At 45.4% G+C, this 26,965-nt stretch overlaps 1 protein-coding gene across 2 annotated transcripts in view; it reads right to left on the bottom strand.

Moving 5' to 3' along the window:
- Fhod3 (formin homology 2 domain containing 3) overlaps positions 1-26,965 on the bottom strand; it is a 438,336-nt gene that overhangs the window by 58,463 nt on the left and 352,908 nt on the right. For both annotated transcript variants that reach the window (XM_052155219.1, XM_052155218.1), the window contains 3 exons: positions 26,379-26,513; positions 22,611-22,661; positions 16,221-16,438 (listed from right to left, as the gene is read on the bottom strand). In XM_052155219.1, coding sequence (XP_052011179.1) covers positions 16,221-16,438; positions 22,611-22,661; positions 26,379-26,513 — 404 coding nt within the window. The remainder of the gene's footprint in view (positions 1-16,220; positions 16,439-22,610; positions 22,662-26,378; positions 26,514-26,965) is intronic.

A 26,965-nucleotide genomic window follows, 5' to 3' on the forward strand; every position in this document is an offset into this window, starting at 1 on the left:
AGCACACATTGCACCTAACACAATAATTGTGGGTGACTTCAACACTGCACTTTCCTCAATGGACCGATCAGGAAAACAGAAACTAAACAGGGACACAATGAAACTAATTGAAGCTTTGGACCAATTAGATTTAACAGATATATATAGAACATTCTATCCTAAAACAAAAGAATATACCTTTTTCTCAGCACCTCATGGTACCTTCTCCAAAATCGACCATATAATTGGTCACAAGACAGACCTCAACAAATATAAGAAGATCGAACTAATCCCATGCCTCCTATCTGATCACTATGGAGTAAAAGTGGTCTTCAATAGCAACAGAAACAACAGAAAGCCCACATACACGTGGAAACTGAACAATACTCTACTCAATGATACCTTGGTCAAGGAAGAAATAAAGAAAGAAATTAAAGACTTTTTAGAACACAATGAAAATGAAAACACAACATACCCAAATCTATGGGACACAATGAAAGCAGTGCTAAGAGGAAAACTCATAGCCCTGAGTGCCTCCAAAAAGAAAATGGAGAGAGCATACATTACCAGCTTAATGACACACCTGAAAGCCCTGGAACAAAAAGAAGCTATTTCGCCCAGGAGGAGTAGAAGGCAGGAAATCATCAAACTCAGGGCCGAAATCAATCAAGTAGAAACAAAGAGAACCATACAAAAAATCAACAATACCAGGAGCTGGTTCTTTGAGAAAATCAACAAGATAGATAAACCCTTAGCCAGAATGACCAAAGGGCACAGAGAAAGTATCCAAATTAACAAACTTAGAAATGAAAAGGGAGATATAACAACGGAAACTGAGGAAATCCAAAAAATCATCAGATCCTACTACAAGAGCCTATACTCAACACAACTGGAGAATCTGGAGGAAATGGACAATTTCCTTGACAGATACCAAATACCAAAATTAAATCAGGACCAACTAGACCATCTAAACAGTCCCATAAGGCCTAAAGAAATAGAAGGAGTCATAGAAAGTCTTCCAACCAAAAAAAGCACAGGACCAGATGGCTTCAGTGCAGAATTCTACCAGACCTTCAAAGAAGAGTTAACACCAATACTCTTCAAACTATTCCACAAAATAGAAACAGAAGGAACACTACCCAATTCCTTCTACGAAGCCACAATTACGCTGATACCAAAGCCACACAAAGATCCAACAAAGAAAGAGAACTTCAGACCAATTTCCCTTATGAACATCGATGCAAAAATACTCAATAAAATTCTTGCCAACCGAATCCAAGAACACATCAAAACGATCATCCACCATGATCAAGTAGGCTTTATCCCGGGAATGCAGGGTTGGTTCAATATACGGAAATCCATCAATACAATCCACTACATAAACAAACTCAAAGAACAAAACCACATGGTCATTTCATTGGATGCTGAAAAAGCATTTGACAAAATTCAGCATCCCTTCATGCTTAAAGTCTTGGAGAGAACAGGAATTCAAGGCCCATACCTAAACATAGTAAAAGCAATATACAGCAAACCGGTAGCCAGCATCAAACTAAATGGAGAGAAACTTGAAGCAATCCCACTGAAATCAGGGACCAGACAAGGCTGCCCCCTTTCTCCTTATCTTTTCAATATTGTACTTGAGGTACTAGCTCGGGCAATTCGACAACATAAGGAGGTCAAAGGGATACAAATTGGAAAGGAAGAAGTCAAACTATCATTATTTGCAGACGACATGATCGTCTACCTAAGTGACCCAAAGAACTCCACTAGAGAACTCCTACAGCTGATAAACAACTTCAGCAAAGTGGCAGGTTATAAAGTCAACTCAAGCAAATCAGTGGCCTTCCTATACTCAAAGGATAAGCAGGCTGAGAAAGAAATTAGGGAAATGACCCCCTTCACAATAGCCACAAACAGTATAAAGTATCTTGGGGTGACTCTTACCAAACATGTGAAAGATCTGTATGACAAGAACTTCAAGACTCTGAAGAAGGAAATGGAAGAAGACCTCAAAAAATGGGAAAACCTCCCATGCTCATGGATCGGCAGAATCAATATAGTTAAAATGGCCATTTTGCCTAAAGCACTATACAGATTCAATGCAATACCCATCAAAATCCCAACTCAATTCTTCACAGAGCTAGAAAGAGCAATTATCAAATTCATCTGGAACAACAAAAAACCCAGGATAGCTAAAACTATTCTCAGCAACAAAAGGAAATCTGGGGGAATCAGTATCCCCGACCTCAAGCAATACTACAGAGCAATAGTGTTAAAAACTGCATGGTATTGGTACAGTGACAGACAGGAGGATCAATGGAACAGGATTGAAGATCCAGAAATGAACCCACACACCTATGGCCACTTGATCCTCGACAAAGAGGCTGAAAACATCCAATGGAAAAAAGATAGCCTTTTCAACAAATGGTGCTGGTTCAACTGGAGGTCAGCATGCAGAAGAATGCGAATTGATCCATCCTTGTCTCCTTGTACTAAGCTCAAATCCAAATGGATCAAGGACCTCCACATAAAGCCAGACACTCTGAAGCTAATAGAAAAAAAACTGGGGAAGACCCTTGAGGACATCGGTACAGGGAGAAAGTTTCTGAACAGAACACCAATAGCGTATGCTCTAAGAGCAAGAATTGACAAATGGGACCTCATAAAATTACAAAGTTTCTGTAAGGCAAAGGACACCATCAAGAGGACAAATCGGCAACCAACAAATTGGGAAAAGATCTTCACCAATCCTACATCAGATAGAGGGCTAATATCCAATATATATAAAGAACTCAAGAAGTTAGACTCCAGAAAACCAAACAACCCTATTAAAAAATGGGGTACAGAGTTAAACAAAGAATTCTCACCTGAAGAACTTCGGATGGCGGAGAAGCATCTTAAAAAATGCTCAACTTCATTAGTCATTAGGGAAATGCAAATCAAAACAACCCTAAGATTTCATCTTACACCAGTCAGAATGGCTAAGATAAAAAATTCAGGAGACAGCAGGTGTTGGAGAGGGTGTGGAGAAAGAGGAACACTCCTCCACTGCTGGTGGGGTTGCAAATTGGTACAACCACTCTGGAAATCAATCTGGCGGTTCCTCCGAAAACTGGGCACCTTACTTCCAGAAGATCCTGCTATACCACTCCTGGGCATATACCCAGAAGACTCCCCACCATGTAATAAGGATACATGTTCTACTATGTTCATAGCAGCCCTATTTGTAATTGCCAGATGCTGGAAAGAACCCAGGTATCCCTCAACAGAAGAGTGGATGCAAAAAATGTGGTATATCTACACAATGGAGTACTATTCAGCCATTAGAAACAATGAATTCATGAAATTCTTAGGCAAATGGATGGAGCTAGAGAATATCATACTAAGTGAGGTAACCCAGACTCAAAAGGTGAATCATGGTATGCACTCACTAATAAGTGGATATTAACCTAGAAAACTGGAATACCCAAAACATAATCCACACATCAAATGAGGTACAAGAAGAAAGGAGGAGTGGCCCCTGGTTCTGGAAAGACTCAGTGAAACAGTATTCAGCAAAACCAGAACGGGGAAGTGGGAAGGGGTGGGTGGGAGGACAGGGGAAGAGAAGGGGGCTTGCGGGACTTTCGGGGAGTGGGGGGGCTAGAAAAGGGGAAATCATTTGAAATGTAAATAAATTATATCGAATAATAAAAAAAAATAATAATAATAAAAAAAAAAAAAAAAAAAAAAAAAAAAAAACTCAACACCACCTCATCATGGGGTCTCCGAGACCACTGCTCCATGCTGGGCCCTGCTTAGCCTGAAGTAAAAAATAAAAGTTACTCTGTATTAAGCATCTGTCCCACCCACAGGTTGTTCTAGGAAGTTTATTAGTGTCACCCTATTTACTTCCCCATCCATAATATAAAGTGGAGATTCATGTCCCCATGTACGAAGTGAGAAAGCATCTTTGGATAAACAGCTTGGCCAGGACTACACAATGAGCTGAATACAGGGCCCTCTCCTTTGCCCCCAACCTCACTTCTAGGGCTGGCAGGCAGGGAGAGACTAGAAAAGTTATATCAGTGCCCTGTGTACCTGGTTGGCATGTATAGGTTGTCAGCAACCCTTTCTGTCATGTGGTTTCCTTCTCCTGCTTATGGCTCTTAGTGAGTGCCAATCCCTCACCACCGTCCTGCAAGCCTAGCAGTAAAACCATTTCCTACTTTCCCTGGCTGCTTCCTTAGGGCGCCTGACTACCTCTGATAGCCCCTTGTCCTCCCCACACTTCTGCCAGCAGCCTTTCTGTAGACATGTCTGAGTCTAGACCACTGTCTTCCTTCAGGATCTCACTGACAGGCAGAGCTCACAGGATGATGCCGGGACTCTAACCTAGATAGAGCAGCCCCATGTCCTATTCACAGGTTCCATTGTGTGGAAGGTGACTGAGCTACAAAGAAGGAATATGGAAATATTTCTGAAAACCAACAACATACAGTGGGCAGGCAGGTGGCCATGGCTGCTTTCATCAATATTCCCAGCAGCCGAGTCCAGTGTCCACTTATAACATCGAGATTCAGTCAATCTCAGGACGGCTTTAATCACTTTTAGTGTGATAGTGTCTTGATGGCTCTGCCAGAACTTGGCTTCCAGGCAGGTCTTATGAAACCACGCATGGGGCCAGTCGGTTCTATAATAGCTGTTCAAACAGCACACATTCCAGGGACCTCCCTAGTTTAGAGCTAATAACTAACACCATCAGCTTGAGACTTGGGATTTAATCGCATAAATCTAAGAAAGGTCCCTGGAGAAAAGATTCACAACTTTGAAAATTCTTTAGACTTTGCCTTTGGTGTTGGGCCAGCTCTAGCTGAGCTGTTCATGAAGATTTATCTAAAGCAGGCTTTCTCAGCCCTAGCACTGTAGACACTTAGGGCCAAACAATTCCTTGACATGGTAAGTATTCCCGCATATTATAGGATTCATAGCCCTCTGATTTCTTCTCTCTAGAGAACCTTAACATCACACTCAGAACCTTCCCACCACTGTGACAAGTGAAGATGTCCACAGATGCAGCCAAATGTCTCCAAAGTACAAAATCACCCTGAAATGGAATCTGTGCACAGGAATACTTTCATTAGTCGTGTGCAAACTCAGCTATGCAAGTTTCACAAAAGTAATGTGCTGCCGGGGGCAGATCAATGGCTCAGCAGTTAAGAGTATTGACTGTTCTTTCAGGACTGGGGTTTTGTTCACAGCACCCACATGGTGGTTCAAAATCTTCTATAACTCCAGTTCCAGGCAAGCCAATGTCCTTTTCTGGCTTCTGTGAGTACTGCAGGCATGTAGTCCACATAAACTAATGTAAGCACAGAGACACATACATATTTTTAATGTAATATGTTGTACTGGTTGGTTTTGTGTGTCAACTGGACACAGGCTGGAGTTATCACAGAGAAAGGATCTTCAGGTGAGGATTTGCCTCCATGAGATCCAGCTGAGGGACATTTCTCAATTAGTGATCAAGGAGGGAGGGCCCCTTGTGGGTGGTGCCATACCTGGGCTGGTAGTCTTGGGTTCTATAAGAAAGCAAGCTGAACAAGTCAGGGGAAGCAAGCCAGTTAAGAAGCATCCCTCTATGGCCTCTGCATCAGCTCCTGCTTCCTGACCTGTTTGAGTTCCAGTCCTGATTTCCTTTAGTGATGAACAGCAGTGTGGAAGTATAAGCTGAATAAACCCTTTCCTCCTCAACTTGCTTCTTGGTCATGATGTTTGTGCAGGAATAGAAACTCTGACCAAGACACATGTTATCACCAGCAAAATACCAATTCTGCTATTAATTTGTAGGCCTTCAAACTAAGGTCCCAGTGTTGCTTCGAATTTTAGAGTCAAATGTCCAAAGTTTATATCTAAGACACTCCATGTTGCCTCTAGAGACGCCACTTTATAGGCACAGTAACTGCCCTCCACAGTCCTAACCATCAAGATTTCCTCATTTAGCAACAGTGGAACTCAGTATGAAGTTCTACCCTCGCACTCACAGGCTGTGTTATCGCTGAATCCACATTCTGACACTCTTAGATCACACTCAATTCCACACCACACGTTAGTCATACTCCAAACAGCACCTGGGGATAAAGAAGAGCCCAAGGAATGACAACCACAGCCACCAAAGTAGATCCAGGACCGTAATGACAGGTAGACTCAAGTGCACCATGCCTTTGGGCGCCATATTAGACAAGATCATTGGTGCTTCGGGGATGATCGTTCCTAGGCTGGACATCCAACACAGTGGTAGAGTGCCTGCCTGCTTTCTGTGAGGTCTTGGTTCAAAATACACAACCCCCTACACACATAATACACACATCACACACACACACACACACACATACTCACATAGCTGGGGAGATAGCTCAGTCCTGTCATGCATTCAAACACAAGGACCTGAATTCAATACCCAGAATCCACATTAAATCTGGGCCTGGAGGTATGTCCCTCATAATCCTAGTGCTGGAAAGTCAGAGAGAGGCAGATCTCTGGAGTTCTCTGGCCTGCGAGTGTAGCTTATGTGTGAGTAATCGAGGAAACCCTATCTCAACAAACACGTAGGATGACAAACTGAATAATGACATCTGATGTTGACATCTGACCTTCATATGCAGGTCTATGTGTTCCCGTATGCACATGCAGATGTGCATAAATATAAGTTTTTATACATTATGAAACATAATATACCATTATATATTATATGTATTATTTATATACACACACGTATCTAAAATTACTAGTCCCCTCTTCCTTCTCAGAGGACACTTCTAACTGGGAGTTTGACACTGTAACATCACAAAATACAACAGCAGTAGCCAGTTTCGGGTTCAGTTAATGCGTGCTTGTTAAAGCACAGCAAATATTCTATTTCATACTATAAACAGAAACTCGAATGCTGTCCCAGGTCCTTGCACTGTTTATTGATATATTGTTATTTTGAAGTCATGTGATAAGACCCCAAATACCAGGTCATGAAGACTTCCTCTGAACTGTGTAAATGTCATCCTGAAAGTTGGACACACTGGTGCTATTCCCATTCCAACAAGTTGAATAGGATAGATTCTAATCCTCACGTATCCTTGGATAAGCCTTTCTTTGAGAGTTAAGACATCCCAAACTGGTGGAGCTTTCCAAAAGCCTCTCTGGCCTTATTCAAGCCTCAAACAGAAGCACCAACGGTGTCAAAGGAGCATGCAGACATTAATATGGGGCAGTCCTGCATAGTTGCATCCAATAAATAAACTGATAGAGCTTATCTTTTTTAATATGTAAATTTTCAGGCCTCTCAATAATTCAGTTACATCATAAAGAGATGTTCTTCTGGGATCAAAGACAAAAAGCTCTTGATTACTAAATATTGATTGATATTTGTCATGGTTGAGGAACAAACAACTTAGATATAAAAAAATTATCTTACCCAAGGTATTCTCCAGGTGCAAGTTGTCTGTTAAGTCACAGCAAAGAGACAATAGAAGATCAAACAACTAGCAGTTAGGGACAATATTAGCTCTCTGGGCCAGTATAATCTGACCAAGTATAATTAGAAACAGTTGGCCTGAGCCGGGGGCCTGGGGTGGGGGGAAGAGGGGGCACAGTCAGACAGCTCACCTCTAAATCCTCATCCCAAACAACTGTCCCCAACTTACATCTGTCACTCCTGGAAGTGCCTTTCCAGTTACTCTAAGACTCAGCAATTTATCTTCATTTCTTAGCAAATAAATTCACAAAGAAGAAATCTAGGGTTAGCACAAAAGTCATTGGCAAGCTCGGAAATACAGTTCTTCTTAGTCTTGAACCCTGACCATGTATTATTTTTCTATAGTGGTTAAAAGGACAAAGGGGCTATTTTAAGAAATAGATATATTTTAACTATCAATTTGTCCAGAACCATTCTCTCAGTTTTCTATTAGAGTGTCTAGATCTTCACAAAGAAATAGTCCAGGGACACTTGTCAATTCAGTGGAGAAATGCCCCGTCAGGCCAGAGATGTATATTCTACTCACAGAGAGTGAGTGCCCTGGATAGCCAGGCACTCCTGGCTACTCCTCTACCTTTCCCAGATGAGGAGTAGAAGGCCTGACACATCTGGAATGTCACCTTATACATAAGACTTTGACAGTGAATGTCCTCAGACAGGCACCTGGCAAGTCTTACTGTCTTAAGGAACTTAACAACAGAAGCATCTGAGGAGTGGGAGATACTTAACCCAAGGACCCAAAAGGACGAGGGTAGAGATACAGACTAACATATTTTTCAGAGGCAGGTAACCATCAGAAGTGGGCTTGGGTTGGGTGGCAGGCGAGTACAAAAAGAGAGGGCTTGGCAGTAACTTTGAAAAACCTTCCATACAGAGGACAGCAATGCAGCTACGAGAAAAATGAGACATGGTGGGGGAAAAGAGGACCCTGAAGGCAAGGAGATGACCCTGAAGCAAACAGCACATTCCTTCTGTAGATTATCTACAAGATATAAAGGAGATGAAAGAGGTTGCATCAAAAAAGCTATGGGAACCTTCTAGTATATCTATCAAGCTTTTTCAGAGAAGCTCCAACTTAGACTTAAACATGTCTGTCTCAAGCTTAACAACATGTATTGCAGGGTCCCTGGTCCCAGGGGTAGTCTTACAGAATCAGGATTTTAGAGCCAAAAAAACCCCAGCATGTGCTTACTCAACTAGACTACAACCTTTATGTCACTGTGTGTAAATGTAGTGCAGTGTATTTAGGGAGTGGGTACTGTGATGGTTTGTATATGCTCAGCCCAGGGAGTGGCACTATCAGAGGGTGTGGTCTTGTTGGAGTTGGTGTGTCACTGTGGATGTGGGCTTCAAGACCTTCATTCTAGCTGCCCAGAAGTCAGTATTCTGCTAGCAGCCTTCAGAAGAAGATGTAGAACTCTCAGCAACTCTTGCACCATGCCTGCCTGGATGCTACCATGCTCCTGTCTTGATGAAAATGGACTGAGCCTCTGAACCTGTAGGCCAACCCCAATTAAATGTTGTCCTTTATAAGACTTGCCTTGGTCATGGTATCTGTTCACAGCAGTAAAACCCTAACTAATACAGTAGCCAAGGAAAAGCAGAAGTTATGGACATTGTGGCTACTAAGGTCCTGAGCATGAGATGATGCCAGGAGGAGCCTCAGGTTATTATTTATTGTTACTTTCAAGGCCTTGGCTGTTGGCTGAAAGGCTGAAGACCCTCATTGTCCCAGCTCACAGAACCTCCCGCCTAGACCGGAAATCATCAGGATGAGGTTCCTGCCTTGAATAAAAGGCACTCATATGTCCTGTAGCCTCTCAGTGTAGGTAGGGATTCACACTCCTCACATTCTTTTTATTAAACCAAAACAAGCAAATTAATTGCTATTTAAGACATGACTTTTTGTTTTGTTTTGTTTTATTTACCCTAAGTAGACTTTAGTATATAAAATCCATAGTAAAGTTTGTTTAAAAAAAAAGAAATAAAACAAACAACCCCATTGTCCTTTAATGTTGGGTAACAACTGCCTATGGAGTCCTCATGTTTCTACAGCCTGGCAAACAGAGGCACCAAGGGCGCTTCTTCTGGAATTACTTTCTAAGGTTATGTATAGAAAGAAATGTTCTTGGAAGATAGAAATGGGAGAGAGAAAGAAAGAATATTTACACAAGAGTAAGCGAGAACATTCATCTCACTGTCCACCATCCTGTGTGAATCTGGGATGAGGGAAAGGATGCTTATTGCCCCATGCTCAGAGTTCCTCTCCTCAGGTTTCTCACAGTTACATGTCTAGGCATCACTAGTCGATGTTCACATCACCATTGGAACCAGGGCTGGAAAAAAATGGCACACAAGTGGAGATTCTCTGCTACCTCTGGCCCTGTAAGCATAAAGTTCTCATCTCTGACCCTAGAGTTCCATGGTCTCATCCAGCAGCTCTGAGGTTGTTACAGCCCAGTCCAGTAAAGGGGGAATAAAGTCTCAACCCTTTCACAGTTCTTAACAACAGTTTCTATGAGGTCATCATGCTGATCACAAAGCCCCACTTAGCCAGTTTTCCCAGCACTATTTTGTGCTTTCTCTTTCCTTAAGGCTTCTTCTTTATCTACCTCAAAAGACTCAAAACTTCAGTTTGCCAAAATACAGTACAAGAAGGGCCTGGAGAGACAGTCCAGTAGTTAAGAACACTTGCTGTTTTTGGACCCCAGTTCAATTTCTAGCACCCACATGATATTTTACAACTGTCTGTAGCTCCAGTCCAAAGAATCCACTGGCTTCTTCTAACCTGTTCAGGCATGCACACAGTATACACATACAATACCATGTGAAATATTCACACATGTAAAATAAAAATAAACCTTCAAGAGAAAAATATGGCACAAGAAAACCATTGCAAGCCACTGTCAAACTGAGGAACAATGTTGCCTGTTCCGTGAACTGCAGGTAGGTGTAAAGACTTTCGGTAGGTGTCTACAACAGAGCAGGCAGAGCCCCGGCATTCAATGGAGCTCCTGATGGATTTGGTCAAAGGAGCTAAATGGCATCAAAGCAGCAGGTAAGGAATGAGGAGGAAATACAGGCCCCAGTCTCACAACCAGAGGAATCAAGTTTCCACCCAATTAATAAAACACTGGGCTGAAGGCATCCAAATGTTTCATGCTCACAAACCAGCAAGTATGAGGCCGATGACAGACACTGTTCCACAGCTGCTAGGCCAGGTGGAAATGGCACCAGATGTTTCTACCTCATGCCACGTAAATTAGGTAAACCAGGACAATTCCTATAAACTGAAGGAGACTCAAGCAGCATACAACAAAGGTGTCCGTGACACACAGTTGATACAAATGATGACTACAGCCAAAATGATGGATGGATCCTCTGTGAAAAGATTATTCATTTAAATGGACTGAACATTTCATGACAAAACTGTATGTTTATATTTTATTTCCAGATGCCAGAAACCAAAGGCTATAGGAATTTTCTTAATTCCAGGACTTTAAAGGCATGGATCCAAGAAAGAAGTATCAGCAAGCCACTGTCAAGAATTTCTACAAAATCTTCCAGGTGAATATGCAATTGGATTAGTCATGTCTCATAGTCCCAGAGCCAGTAAGTCCTTTGGAACTACCTTAAATTCTAATTACGGAGAGCAAAAGAAAGCTGACTACTCAATATATTTTTCTTGACATACTATTTCTGTCTATGTTCAATTTTTCAGACACACCCTCTATGGTCTCATCTCCAGGCATACATGGGAAACAGCAAAGGTAACCTAGTCTTCATTCCGTTGCCTTAGTGAGGCGTGTGGAGAAAAGTCATTTATAAGCACTCAGTAGTAACTTCCATTAAGAACAGTAATTTCTTTCCATCTGGCCTTAGGAGGACCCTGTGTGTTTGTGAAGAAGAGCATAGCGGGGTGGGGGGGTGGGGGGGGTTGGGCTCGGGGTGGGGGGTTGGGAGTGAGGGGGTGGGGGATGGAGGAGTGGGGGATGGGGGGTGGGGGATACCTCCCGGGGAGCTCTCAGGACAGCATTGTTTTTCTTTACTTTGTTTCTGTAAAATGCATTCCAGGGATATGACCCATTTGGTGACAATACTCTGTGTATTAGTTACTTGTCTCATTGATACCTTGTGTGATCATCACTTGTCTCATTGACACTGACGCTTTCTGTGAAAGTCACTTGTCTCATTGATGCTTTGTTTGATAGTTACTTGTCTCATTGGCATTTTGATAGTTACTTGTGTCATTGTTACTTTTTGTAATAGTTACTTGTGCCATCGATACTTTGTATGATGGTTTCTTATTGATACTTTGTGTGATAGTTACTTGTCTCATTGATACTTTGTATCATGCTTACTTGTCTCATTGCTCTGACAAAATATCCTAAGTGGCAACTTAAGGAAGGAAAGGTTAGTTTGGTTCATGGTGCAAGAGTACAGTCCATCATGTTAGGGAAATCACGTGGAAAAACCCGAGGCTGCTGGCCACATGCTGCATCCACAGTCAGACCACAGCAAGAAATGAATAGTAGGGCCCAGTTTTTTGTTTCTCTTTTATTGAGTTCAAAACCAAAGGCTGTAGAATAATATCACCCACAGTAGGTGGATCTTCCCACCATAACTAAAATTAGCCTAATCTAGACGATCCCTCAAAAATATGCTAAAAGGCCTATCCCATAGATGATACTAGATCCCATCAAGTAGACAGCTGAATTTAACCACTACACTTGACGATAGTGACTTCTTACTCACAGCAGATGTACCTTTTAATTCTCTGTAAAACTAAAAAAAAAAATCATATCAAAGAATTTTATATTAATAGGAAACCTTCACTTTGATCAGTGAGAAGAATGTTGATTCTAGAGTCATCTGTGGGCTTCTTCAGAAGAATAATAGGAAATAAACATCATATACGCTGCTGTAAGCCCTCAGGTCTCAGTAAAACACCAGCCTATCCAGACAATGGATGAAGAGATGCTTTGCCATGTTTACCACAAGCTGGACTGGCTGTGCTAGCTATAGCACAGCGCCAGGAGGAACACATATAGACGCCATCACTTCATGAGAGGCTGCTAGTTTGACATAAGAGGAAAAATACCCAGACCATGACAACAAAGACTAGGCAGTTTAGGGACACACATCTGCTGTGAGCTGCAAAGGGGCCAGATGGAAAAATAATTTCACCACACACTGGCTTGCTGGTGGAGCAGGGGCATCATTTACACAATGGTTACAGCATATTTAGCTGAGATTGATTCTGACTGGGGAGCTCACTCATTGGATGGTTCACACTGCTATTAGCATTTAGCCATCAGGTCTTCCCTTCTTAAGTGTGTATTTTGTAAGAGAAATGAGAAGAAATTCAAATGCTTTCATCTCTTTCTTTTGTTTTATATTTTGAGACAGGGCCTTAGGCAGCTCTTGATCACAGTATGCTGCCAAGGCTAGCTTTGAACTCTTGCTACTTGTGCCTCTACCTCCCCTGTATTTTGGATTGCAGGTCTGTGCCACCATGCCTGGGGCTTACGCTTTTAAAAGTCCTCCAGAATCCAAGCAAGTAATTGTAAGCTGGATGTGGCAAGGAATGCCACAGCCTCTTGAGGTGGAGACAGGAAGGTTAGATGTTCAAGGTCATTCTTTGCTATGTGGAAAAGCCTGAGATCTACCTATGGTATAAGAGTCCCTGATTCAAACTGCTAAAATCAAATGCAGTAAAAGTAGCCACAAAGTGATCCATCATCTTGAGCCCTACATAGTTTAGTAACAAATATTAGCTTTTCCCTTTCTTAGCAATATGATTCTGAATGCTGACTTTGTGTAAATATTGGAGAGAGGGTCAGCAAACAGAAGTCATGGTATAAACTAGAACAACACAAAGCACGGGCCACTGTGATTCCTCAAATGCTGGGATGCAACTCTATCTGTGGACTCTTTTCCCAGCCCTGTCAGTGACAGCCAGCAGGAATCTTCCCTTGCATTTGATCCCCAGGAAACTATAGATGATGCCACCTCCCCTCTTACCCAAAACATATGACCAGATACTCAACAGGAGGGAAGCAATGGGAAAGGAAGGGGCAGGGCAGGACAGAACCGTGAAATACACTGTGGTCTTAAGCTTTAGGATTGACCAATGATGAAACAGTCTGTCAACCCTTGGCGCATGTGGAACACAACAGCACCAGGTGTTTGATGCAGGACAAACATCTGGATGTGTGGTTTTATATATATATATATATATATATATATATATATATATATATATATATATATATATATATATAAAATTCTTCCTCCATATGTTGGGATATTATAAATATTGGGGATAGGCCAAAAGTTATTTTGGAAATTTGAAAATGGAATGTGGTAGTAAGAAGAGACATAATAGGAGAGCTACAGGGTGTTTCAAAGAACACTAATAGAGCACGGCATGGGGGGGCAAAATCTTTGTCACTTCAACTTTGGAGGTCTGTCATAGAGAGTCCCCAAAGCAGCAGGAACTCCCAGCAGTTCTCATAAACATCTTTCTCTTCTGGAACTCTTTTTAGATTGTTATCATCCCTAATTTGTGTATAATCATATGCCCAAGTTTGTATGTTGGTGTATAAATGTGTGTATGGGGGGGGTCAATGTTGGGTGTCTCCCTTGGTCACTTTTCCATCTTAATTTTTGAAGCAGGGTCTTCCACTAGGCACGGGGCTTGTCCTTTGCCTGCTGTCAGGCTCCCAGAATGCGCCTGTCTTGACCTTGCCCAGTGCTGGGGGGTCTAGGTGTAACCATCACATCTGACTTTCTCATGCCCACGGGGGATCCAAACTCAGGTTCACTGTGTTTGCACAGCAAACATTTTACTGACTGAGCTATCTCCCTAGACCCTCATTTCCAATCTAAAACACATGAGGATGACGAAGTCAGAAAGCATTGTGGTCCCCCTGGTTCAGATTACAATTAATCAAAGCAGGAGACACACCCACCTACATCCTGAAAGACCCACTGATTCCCCCAGGGGAATGCCAACAACAGCACATGATACTTTATTTATGAACAAGTGTGCAAATTCATCCCTGCTTCATGTTCTGCTCTGAAAGCTTACTGGAAAAAGTTCATATTGATTAATATTTATCACTAATATAGCAACATATGTTTATAGATATAAATAACAAACATGTACATGTATGTACACATATATGTGTGTGAATATATCTGATAGGGTGTGTGTGTGTGTGTGTGTGTATGTGTGTGTGTTATTTCCTGTGCTCTTCTGGGGGGGGGCTTAAAATACAGTTTATTCCTAAATAGGATGGTCTCAGATTCAACTCTGGTTGGACATAATCCTTGAGAAACTATCTTCTGCTGAAAATATTGAGTGATTTAAAAATCTGAGAGCAAACAATATTTACAGATCCCACCCATCCCCTGTTTGGGACTATTCTATATTTCATAGTTTACAGTATCATTTTCTAAACAGCTGGACGTACACATTAGAGTTTAAAGTCCCCAGAAGAAGCACTGAAGCACATCCTTGCCAGAGACAACTTTTTATACTGCCTGTGGAAATACCAAACACAGATAAAATAATGACCTGAAGGCAGTGTTTGGGAAGCTCCGAGCTGCCATGGAGTGGCCTGCCTTCTGACACTCAGTCCTGGTGTTTTCAGACTGAAATTACTCATCTGTGACTGGGCCATCTGCCTGGGACAGCCCTGCATGGGCTCAGGAACCAGGAGTAACCAGACTATAATGCAAGGAGGGGGGCAGCCTGCTCCTACCCTGGACCCTGAGGCTAGAGACCCAGCCAGCCGAAGGTTGGATAGATAATCTCTCCATTGCAACCCAGTCCTGCTTTGCCTGGAGGAGGCTGCGGGTGAGGGTTAGCCAACCCTCCCAGAGTTGAAAGCTTAGTATCTCAGCCGCCTTCATCTGGCTGTCTGCATCAGGCTGCAAGCCATAGCACTTAGTGAAACCCAGCAGAGCTGGAGCACATTGTGCAAGCGCCTGCGCTGGGAGTTGTGCTCTGTAGTTACAGGAAACAAAAAGGCCCCCAGTAAGCACTGCGTGGAGCAATCAGGAAGGCCGCTGGGGTTCAGGGCTACAGTGAATAACCTTGCTGGGGCTTGATTTATTCCCTCCTCCCACCCCTACACCCCCAAAATCTGAAACAACAAAATTCTCCATGGAGAACCTGCTTATCTTCACACAAGCTTGGGGAATACAGTCATGCTCTCTCTCTCTTTCCCCCTCCCTCCCTCCCCCCCCCCTCTCACACACACACACACCACATGCACACACTCATACACATGCACACACAGAGACTACATGAAATTTTTAAATTTATCATCTGTTGTCACCATATTTTAAGTTTGTTTCTTTGCTTTCATTCATTTTATTCCCATCAATTTAAAATGAGTCAATATTTAGGCTAAGAAGATTCCAAAGTGTCACCTTATTGGACAGAGCCACATATATCCAAACCATAAAGTACTAAATATTTTGAGTGTGTCAATCAATATCAGTCTAATTTTGTATATTCTCATGTTTCAACGACCACATGTGGGTGACTTTGATAAAGCAGTTTTACTTTCATCCAAGTGGCTCTGTGTCAGTGACAGCGCAGGCTGCAGTCACCCCAAAACTTACCTGTCCTGATGACTCCATGTCAGCTTGCATGCTGAGCTCCTGAGGCAGCCTGTTGGATGGAGATGCTCGGCTTCCCCACCACTCGCCCAGCACTCACCTTGGGGGGACTGCAGAGTGGGCGTGGGCGGGGAGGAAGGCACCGCCAGAGCCTCTTGGGAGTCAGCAGAGGAAGGACTCTGGCTTGATGGGAAAGGCGAGGCACGGGCTGCTGCTGGCAAGCTCAGGTCCAAGGAGAGGTCAGCTCGGCCGCCCACGCTCCGGCTTCTCGGCTCCTTCTCTTGCGCCTCAGCAGCCAACTGCTCCAAGTATTTGTATCTGAAAGTTAAATTCCGAAGGGTTTCCGTAAAAAGAAAGAGGAGCCAGTGGCTGACGCTTCTTTACGGATGGAACACCTGCAGAGTGAGCTGGTTTCCTGATGCACAGAGCAGAGAGCACAGGGCTGACTGGAGGCTCCCTCTGCCAGGAGCACAGCAGAGCCAAGATGCTAGCGATTAAAATCCCTGCATCATTCATAAGCAAGTGAGGACAAATGTCAGCATCACACAAAAGCAGATCCCGGCTCACTGCTGCAGAATCTTCGTGCCCCCTTTAGGATGCATCTCTAATAATAATAATACCGATAATAAACTAGCAAATAATGCCCTGCAAAAGGCTCTGGCAGGGACAGCTGAGAACCGAACCCCTGCGGAGTTCACAGCTGTGAAGTGGGAGGGTCCCTTGGTGTGGCAGAGAGAAACAGTGCCCCCAAATACCAAAAGGGGGCTGCTTGGACTGAAGCCTCCTGGAATTCCTGAACCTGCTTCAACGCTCACAGCAATGCAAGTGGAATTCACTTTGTTCTCTCAGCATAGCCCGTGGAAACTTTTTTTTTTTTATATTCTAAAATATTTCTGAGCAGGACGCAGACATCCAATAGCTTGGACCTGACGTCACATACAGTTTATTCATCAAAGTCAGTTTAAAAAGAACAAAGATACATCTGTTTTGCATTGCAGACAGGCAGAAACCCACTAACTGTTTATTAAGAACAGCTACCAATCATCTTCCTCATAGTGCACTTTATAGATCAGACCAAAATAACTTTGGAATATGTGCTTCTTCTGTGTAGACACACAGAAACACTGCGTGAGTTAAGCAGGGGACGGTCTCCCGCTTCCCAGGCTGTGTAGCAGCTTATGCAAAACCCATCACTCTGGGCCCATCCTCCTAGTGTTTCCTCAGAAACAACCACCTCTGCCAGCTGCCAGGCGCCCTACCCAGACACCCCTCATTCACCAGGATGGCAAAAGCAGAGGGCAGAAAGTCTTTAAAGTAATTTAATATTTAGGAAGCATTAACTGTGGCTGAGGAGGCAGCTCGGTCGGTCAAGCTCATGCCTGGCCAGGACTAAGAGCTGAGTTGGACCCCCAGGATGCCCATGCAAGAGCCACATATGGTACCACGGTCTTGTGTTGGGGAATCTGAGAGAAGCAGCTCCCTGCCTAGCACACTGGGGCAGCTCAGGCCTGTCAGAGACACTGTCTCAGAAACAAGGTGGACCATACTCAAGCACAACCTCCTTAGAGGCTGACCTCTGACCTGCCCACGAGTGCACATGTGCACACACGGAAACATGCACTTCTTGTCTCACCCTTTAGGAGGGCGTGGCCTCCATCACCTTCAGCCTTCCCCTCCCTCCCCACAACACACACACAAAGGCAGGCTGGCCCTCAGACAATGCCAGCATGTATTTCTTCCTCTGTGCAACCGGCTTGGACCAGCACAGCTGCAAGCAATCACGGCCTTGCCTCTGAACTCATGTCGGATATGTAGCCCATTCTGCTCCGATGGCATTTTACATTTACTGCCTGGCATATTTAGTCAGCTCTTCTCATGTGTACGTCTGTTTTCAACAAGCAGATAATACGATTTGGGAGATCAGGGAGAGCACCGTCCTTTGTTCTTTCCCTCTGCGCCTTGCCTGTGTCTGCTGATGGGAAGCAGGCAAAGCAGGCAGGAAGAGAGCAGCCCAGAAGCCCTCCCACCTGCAGAGGCCTGCCCACCTGCAGAGGCCCGCCCACCTTCAGAGGCCCGCCCCCCTGCAGAGGCCCGCCCCCCTGCAGAGGCCCTCCCCCCTGCAGAGGCCCGCCCCCCTGCAGAGGCCCTCCCCCCTGCAGAGGCCCTCCCCCCTGCAGAGGCCCTCCCCCTGCAGAGGCCCTCCCCCCTGCAGAGGCCTGCCCACCTGCAGAGGCCTGCCCACCTGCAGAGGCCCACCCACCTGCAGAGGCCCACCCACCTGCAGAAGCCCTCCCACCTACAGAGGCCCTCCCACCTGCAGAGGCATGCCCACCTGCAGAGGCCTGCCCACCTGCAGAAGCCCTCCCACCGGCAGAGGCCCACCCACCTGCAGAGGCCCACCCACCTGCAGAGGCCCACCCACCTGCAGAGGCCCACCCACCTACAGAGGCCCTCCCACTTGCAGAGGCCCGCCCACCTGCAGAGGCATGCCCACCTGCAGAGGCACTCCCACTTGCAGACCCGCCCACCTGCAGAGGCACTCCCACCTGCAGAGGCCCGCCCACCTGCAGAGGCCCTCCCTCCTGCAGAGGCCCGCCCACATGCAGAAGCCCGCCCACCTGCAATCAGGAAGCCTAGGGTTGCAGGCACCCCATCTCACCAGCCAGTGAGATCAATTAAATGACCAAAATGGTCAAGCATATTATAAGTGTACGAGCAATGGGATGTCCGTGAAAGTTTCGTTACCAGCCGGGAGGCCAACCTACCTTAAACAACAACAACAACGACAACAACTGCAAAGGTAGTAGCTGCTCCCTGGTTAGCCACACCTTGCGCCACCTCCTCCCCAGCCCCCATGATCCTACCAAGCCATTCTGGCCTTTCATTTTATCTGGTCCATCAAGCCCAAGTCTCGGTCTTCCACACCATACTCTGGCAGTCAGGTTGGCAGTGAGTGGATTCAGACCAAGAGACTGTTGGTCACAAAGACTTCCTGTGTGCATGCAGGCTTCGTGAAGACTACCACCAAAGCTCTATGGCCCAGAGGAGGAGCAAAAAGACTTCCATAGAATTGTTTCAAGGAATGGGGATACTTACAGGCCAACCAAAGGGCAGAGCTGGGGAGAGTAGTGTCGATCCGCGGGGGACAGTTTCGGGTTATACAGTGAGACTTCTGGAGTACAACCATGTGAATACACCTCACATTACTGAACTATGTGCTTAAATGCCCAACATGGCCAAGCATATTATAGGTATATTTTATACACTTACACACCCTTTTTCTTTCCACATATACACTCTTTAACTTTTTAGGATTTATTTTATGTGTATGAATGTTTGCCTGAATGCTTATACATGAACTTTGTGTGTTCCTGGTGTCTGAGGTGGGGAAGGGACCTGCTGTGGTCAGAAGAGACAAGTCAGATCCCTGGGGTTGGAGTTGGAGATGGTTGTGAGCCATCGTCTGGATGCTGGGAAACAAGCCTGGGTCCTCTGTGTAAGCGAAAAGCACTTTAAACCATCGCACCACCCTTCCAGCCCCACCTCACCCTATCTTTAACGGAACAGGGGTGGGTGCCCATGGTGGTCCGGATCGTGACTGCCTTAGAAGAAGAAAGGCTGTGTTTGTCTGCACTGAGGGGAGAGATGAGCGTGGTGGGCTGCCACACGTGAGTGTCACAGCTTGACCACCATCCTAACACACAGACACTTCCAACATCCTGGGCGGTGACTCGTGAAGCCATGCACTTAGGGGCCCAAACATACCCAGTCTGGGGAATCACTGGGTCATAGGGCGACTGTCACTTGTCCCTGATGCCTTGTGAAGCAACACCAACCATAAAACCATGACAGGGTTGTCATGCAAAGCTCTAACCAATGTCTGTGGAGCGACCTTCCACCTCTGCTCCCCCATGGATCCCCCACATTTCCCTTCGCTAAGCCCATCGACTTTGCTTATTCAATTGTCTTTCCGTTTGTTTATTAAACGTAGGGTGTCCACCATGTCTTAAGGACTGTGGCAGGCAAAAGGAATTAATAATAAACAAGAACAATGGCCCACTCTCATGCAGCTCACAGTATGGGGGAGTAAATAAACTTTTGGAATGAACCCTGACACCCAGAGGTACCCAGGATAGAACTAGAGTTTCAGCTCAGCCTCTCTATTGAGCCCTACACACCCTGTCTGAGCTGAATGAGCCAGCCTTGCTCTCCAGTGACTGTCCCTCCTGTCCTCCTACCCAGGTCTCTCTCACATTGAGTCCAAGACCCCTGACATGTCCTGGGCCTCCCTTGAGAGCTCAGCATCCTTTTGTGGTTGCTGAATCACCACCCTGCAGTTTCCAATTGTCTAGTGCATTCCCCAATCTTCCTTTCCACTGTTTTTCCGCTGTGGCCCCTTGTTTGCTCAGAGTAGTAAACCCAATCATGAAAAGCAGCTGGTCCAGACTGTGGGGATGTGCCTGGCTCTGTTTGCTGGTCCCCAGATCTGCTGACAGATAGGATGTGGGTGGGGAAAGGCTAATCAGGAGCAAACAGGGATCACTCTTGCACCTGCTGAGAGGACCACCTGCTGGGCAGAGGGCCATTCTGCCCTGGAAGCAGAGAGGACACCAAAGGCAGAGCATGAGTGGCAACCTCCTCAGCATGTGCCAGGGATAGCGGGAGAGCTATGTGGAGTCTCTGGAGCCAGCTCTGACCTTCACAAGGCACCTGACAGACATCCCCTACAGGAACCACTGTGTAGACATAGCCTGACAGAAGCTCAAAAATACAGAATCTGGAGAGAAAATAAAACATAAAATTTGAAATTCCTTAACCCTGGGCAAAAAAACCCAACAGCACCTCAGTAAGAGCCCAGGCCTTCCCATGGCCAAAGACTGTCACGTATCAGAGGAGGAGAAGTTTCTTGTTTCCTGCCAGCACCTCTCTCTCTGAATTTACTGGCCACCACTGGTTATTAGGATGACAATAATCTAATAGAATGTTGGAAATAACCAATGTTTTATTCATGAGGCTGACTTAAGCATCTAATTTTTTAATTGAGCACAGACAGTCTCCACTGTTGCCTGACTCAGACTGTCTTGCTCTATTTAGCTGATGGTGTCTAAAACATTAGCACATTTCCACATCATATTGGCACAGGCCAGAAATGGTTAGGCTCCAGGACAAAAAGGCATAACGGAGCCTATCCCTCGCCCCATACTATATTGCCACCTGGTGTCAGAGTAAGGAACTGCATGCTGTAGGGAAAAGGGGCAATAGCTTGTGTCTGCTGATTTCCTTGTGGCCTTTGTTTACCTCAAACCAACACAAACTGACTATATGAACTGTACAGTTTGTAATGGAGTTAAATTAGTGGACTAAGGCTGGAGATATGGTTTGGAAATAAAGAGCACTGGTTGTTCTTCTAGAGGACCACAGTTCTATTTTCAGTCCTTACACAGTCACTCACAATAGTCTGTCACATCAGTCTCAAGGGATCTGACTTCCTCTTCCAGACTCCAAGGGCACCAGACATGCATATGGTGCACAGATATACATGAAGGCAAAACACCCATACACATAAAACAACATTTTTTTTTAAAAAAAGAGATTAATGGTGAAGCTGTTAGCTTGTTAGGCCATTTACTTTTTAAAAACTATATCCATCTGTGTGTGTGGGGGGGGGGGGAAGGTAAATGGCACGCATGTAGGGGACAGTGTTCTCTCTTTCCATGATACGTGTCCCAGGAATCAAACTCAGTCCATCAGGCTCGGCAAGCAAGTCCCTTTACCCACTTGATTCCATACCTTACTCATAAGTGCCCACTGTGTGCCAAGCACTGCGGGGCTCCTTGGGTTGGTAAATTGTAGGCTATGAGAGCATTTCAGGAGGGAAGGAAGTGACGGGTTATAAAACCCAAGGGTCTCGTGCACACTGGGGACAGTATCCGGCATGGCATGTGTGCTCAGTTATTGACTGACTGACGATGGACCAAGTGACCTGGGAGTAAGAACACTTAGTCCAGGTTCAGGAGTGCCGATACAAGGAGTTTCAAGTGTGGGTGATGGGGGCATTGCAATGTTTGGGTCGGTTATGGATTACTTATGGAGTGACAGTCCTGGAGCAGTCTGTGCCTAGAGCTTCCCATGACTAAGCGTCAAACGATGACAAAATCACGCACAGCGAGCACGTCCGCATCACTATGACACGTGACGGGACCTAACGTGTGTCCCGCCGTGATGACGACATGCTCCTTCGGAGAAGGGTTCTAGACTGTAGGTCTTGCCATGATGGCCTCCTCTCTAAGCCTCTTTCCACCCCTGATTTCTATCCATTGTCCTACCTATCATAAATCCAGAGTTTTCTTGGAGGATAAAGTAAGGAGACAGGTGCCAGCCATGCAATGCCAAGGTGCCTTGGGCGAGGCTGACGCGTTGAGGAATTCTACACCGCTAACAGTGTGGAGTCATGTGACACCGTTACCAAGCAGAGAAAATAGATACGCACCTTTCTCCTCTCGCTTGCCGCTGCTCCTCCCTTTTGTCTAGATATTCCCGGCTAGCAGAAATGTACAGAGCAAACAAAAAGAGAAGAATAGTATTAGTGCTCGTAAGATTACAAACTAATTACTAAAAGGATATCACAAAGCCCTGCCATGGCCTTAGGAAAGGCAAAACTGTCAGAGTTGAATGCCAAACATTTAGAGAGTATATTTCAGGCATGCTAAATATAGTTCGTTGTTTTTTTTTTTTTTTTTCAGTAAAATGGGGAGGAAATCAGAGAAACAGGAAAACATTGGACTCACTCAGAAACAGCACTCGGCACTGTTTCCACGCCAGGGCCACTGGAAGGCCTTACTTTGTGCTTTCATTTTCACTCACACCCATATAAGTCCAACTCTGTTCAGTTTTAATGGTTCCGTTTTCTCCTCCTGCTGGCAAGGTTCCAACTCTAATCTAAGTTTAAGACTACCTGGTCCTCTGCCTTTCAGTAGACTGTTTTCCTGGAGAGTCTGGACATCGTGGTTGTCTACACTGGGTTGAGGGTACACTAATAACTGGACATAATGAGGCAACACCAGGAGGACTAAAGGAGGTATAGACTGGGGTGAGCACAGCTAGGGCACAGATGTGCACAGATGTGCAGTGCTTAGGCATCCAAACTCACTGCCTTCCATACTAGAAACACAGGAAGCTTAACGTGGTTACTGTAACTAGCTGTCACCTGGTCAGTCTGTCCCGATGGTATCATTATTGCTTGTGGACAAGGGGTCCCTTTGCCTGGCTCTCTGTGTGCTCTTAAATGACACATGACAGGCAATGGACACCGTAGCAGATGGTGGTTGGCGATAACCATCTCTGAAGACAGGATGCTGGAGTGAGTCTGTATGCATGTAAACAGGAGTACGAGTGATTCTAATATCATGACACATTCCCAGCCTGTCTTCCTATGTCACTGGGCTCCGGTGACACACAGGCCAGGGATTAGGGTGTATCCAAGGCTGCCCTTTTCTCACACTTTATCTCCAGTGGGCTCACTGGCCCCCTCTCTCAATTCTACTGCCGGGCTCCTCCAATGGATTCATTATTTTTTCCATGTTGCGGTTATGTGTATTTCGATTTGGCTTTTCTTTGTGTCTTCACAAAGGCTTGTCTTTTCCGTTGTTTCCAGCAGTTTCCATCACTCTGGGCCTTTTTCAGGCCTACTAGTAAAAAGCTTTACTGTAACATTCCACTGTAATACGTGGGGAATAAATTCTAATATAGTTTATATTATAGATCAATGATTTCCAAGGATAACTTGTAATAGAGATGCGTCTGCCTTTACTCGTAGAACGCATCCACAATGGCTGCTTTAAAGTCTGCCTGATAAGTTGTTGCAGACAACCAAGCAAGATCGGGTTCACCTGTGAGCTCTGAGGGAACTGATGACGTTGGCTCCAGCATCAGCTCCAGTTCTCAACTGTTCCTACTGTGCCACATCGGGCAGCAGCCATTCTGGGACCTGGGTGGTGGTCCTCTCTCTAGGCAGTTCTCAAAGCTGAGCTTGTGGTTTATGCTAGGAGCCACACCCGTTCAAATCAAAGATGGGCTGGGGGATCAGGAGTCCATGTTCTTGTGTTCCTTGTTTCTCTCTCTTTCTATCTCTAGGCTGTGTGTGTGTGTGTGTGTGTGTGTGTGTGTGTGTGTGAGAGAGAGAGAGAGAGAGAGAGAGAGAGAGAGAGAGAGAGAGAGAGAGAGAGAGAATTCACCTTGTTTGGCTTTGTGGGTATATGTATCCTGTATCCACAGAGGGCAGTGGAGGAGGATGAGGATCCTTAAGTATCCTGCTTTACCACTCTCCAGCTTACTCCTTTAACATAGTGTCTCTTGCTGAACCTGGGGCAGGCAGGGGTCTAGCAAATCTCAGTAATGTGATTGTCTTCTCCAGTGCTCTTCCTCCCATGGCACAGGGTTACAGGCCTGCATGCTTCCATACTTAGCTATGAGTGTTGGGATCTGAAATCAAGAGCTCACATTCTGTAGCAAGTACTCTTATGCACTGAGCAGCGTCACCAGCCCTGTGTCAGCCAGGGTCCAGCCTTTCTGAGACAGAGGGACTCATAGGCTCAAACTCACTTGGGAAAGACAGGATGGCTGACCAGCGAGCCTCCTCACAGGCATCCTCCTGTCTCTGCCTCCCTGGCACTGGGATTCCAAGTGCATGCCACCACAGACAGGCTTACCACACAGGTTCTAATGGTTAAAGTTGGTTTTCATGCTTTCATAGAAAGCACTTAATAATCCCCCCACCCCAGCTCTCTCTGGTGGTGGTCTTGTTTTCTCTTGAGGCAGAGAGACACGTATCCTACTTTAAGTGATTTTCAATAAGACTTTGGATGTATAACTTCATCCTTGAATTTTCTGCATATTTTGAGGCAATTTCCCAGCTGCTAACTGGTAGTAAAATAGGAGATTTCTCAGATCCCATAAATCAGGGAGTGTTTAACTTGTTCCAGGGATTTTTTTTTTTCCTAAACAACTTCTGGAACTGCCTCAGAAAGGTTGCGGACAGGTTGATACATCTGTGTAGCACCTGGTAGGATTCTGACAGCTCGCGGCATTCCACGCAAAGCGTGGCCGGAAACGATGTTGGTTTACTCCATGCCACCTGATTATCGCTGCTCGCCAAAGCCAGGCTTAGCCTTCTACCCAGAGACTTGGGGTGCCTGCATGCCCAAGTGGCACTTCAGCAGCCTCACAACTCTGCTCATATCTAGGTCATTTCTACAGTAACACATGTTCTTCCTGGCCTCTGGGGAAGCCAGAAGTCACTGGGTCTGTACCTTCTCACTGCCTGGGCCTTATGACCTCTGATGATGCAACCAAGCATCAGTGGGGGCATTTGCCAAAGAAGGAAGAAATGGGAGGCAGAGATGGGGAGAAACATGAAAGAAAGGAAAAGTGCTGGTCCTGTGGGAGGGCTAACAAGAAGGGAAATGGATACGGAAGTGTGTGGAAAAGCAAAAATGTCGGGAGATGGAAAAGCAGAGATGAAAGAAGGGTGGGGAAGAACCGTGTAAGGGAAGACTCAGGGTTGTGCATCCTGCAAAGTAGGGCAGGAGGAATCCAGGGAGGGGACAGGAAGGAGCAGAGCTCAGAGGATAGAGAGAACAGGCAACCTGGCAAAGGGGGGATGCAGAGAGACACTGGGCTCAGTGGAGAAAGAGATCTAAGACATGGAACCTTCAATGGGCCATGTCCTGGGAAGCATCCACAGACAGAGAGCAGGAAATCAGGGATAATGGGCCGGAAGAGACTGGTACAAAACTTCCTCCACAGGAAAATTCAATAGATATTATATAAGATAAAGTTTATCAGATATGTATATACATGTATAATGCATACATATAATGATCATGTGACGGCTACTGGGAGCAAAGAATAAACCAGAAAGTTGGAAAATAGATTTTTTTTCAGACATCCAATAGGCTATAAATAAAACATGAGGACCTTCAGGGAGAAATAGCAAATTACATTGAGGCAATTAGGCTCCGTGTCCTGGGTAAGGCCACTGTAACTGTCAGTGAACCAAGGATGCTCAGCACCCTAATTGTATTTCGCTGTCTGCGCTTCCTGCCACATGGCTACAAGAGGCCGGGATGCTTCCAAGCGGCCTGCCGCAGGTGATCTTACTCCTCTTCAAAGCTACAGACAGAACAGGGAGCCAGCGAGCTGCTTCCTGGCCCACTTAGGAAGCTGCAGCTCACAGTCGAAATAACAGTAAAATCCTTACTTGAATTTGTTCCTTTCTTCCCGTTCTATCCTCTGCAGTCTTTCTTCTCTCTCCTGCCGCCTCCGCTCTCTCTCGGCTGCCAGTGACTCTTGGTGCTGCCTAAACGAGGACGTGAGAAGGCCACTTGGTGATGACCTGAAAACACAACCAGTCACGTTTCAATGGCCTGGCCTACGCATGCAAACATGGAGCAGGGGCCAGGGGGGATGGCTCAGTGGTTAAATCTCCCACCCTGTGAACGTGAGGCCAGAGCTCAGATGCCTACAACCTGTGTAAATGATGAGTTATGGAATGGTAGCCTGCCTGGAAACTCCAGTCTAGGAAAGGCCCCAGAGAAGGCTGTCTAGCAAGCCTAGCCACAGTTTGCAAGCTTTGGGTTTGTTTCAGAGACCCTGCCTTTGTGAGTGAAGGTAGAAGAGTCAAGGAGGACAAATCTCAACATTGGCTTGGGCTTCTAACATGCATGTACATATGAATATGTACTTCCTAACATACATGTAGAAAAACATGCATGTACATACATGTATACTACACACACAAGTAGATACCACACACACACACACACACACACACACACACACACACGA

The sequence above is a fragment of the Apodemus sylvaticus genome, chromosome 13 (assembly GCF_947179515.1).
Source record: "Apodemus sylvaticus chromosome 13, mApoSyl1.1, whole genome shotgun sequence".
NCBI classification, from domain to species: domain Eukaryota; kingdom Metazoa; phylum Chordata; class Mammalia; order Rodentia; family Muridae; genus Apodemus; species Apodemus sylvaticus.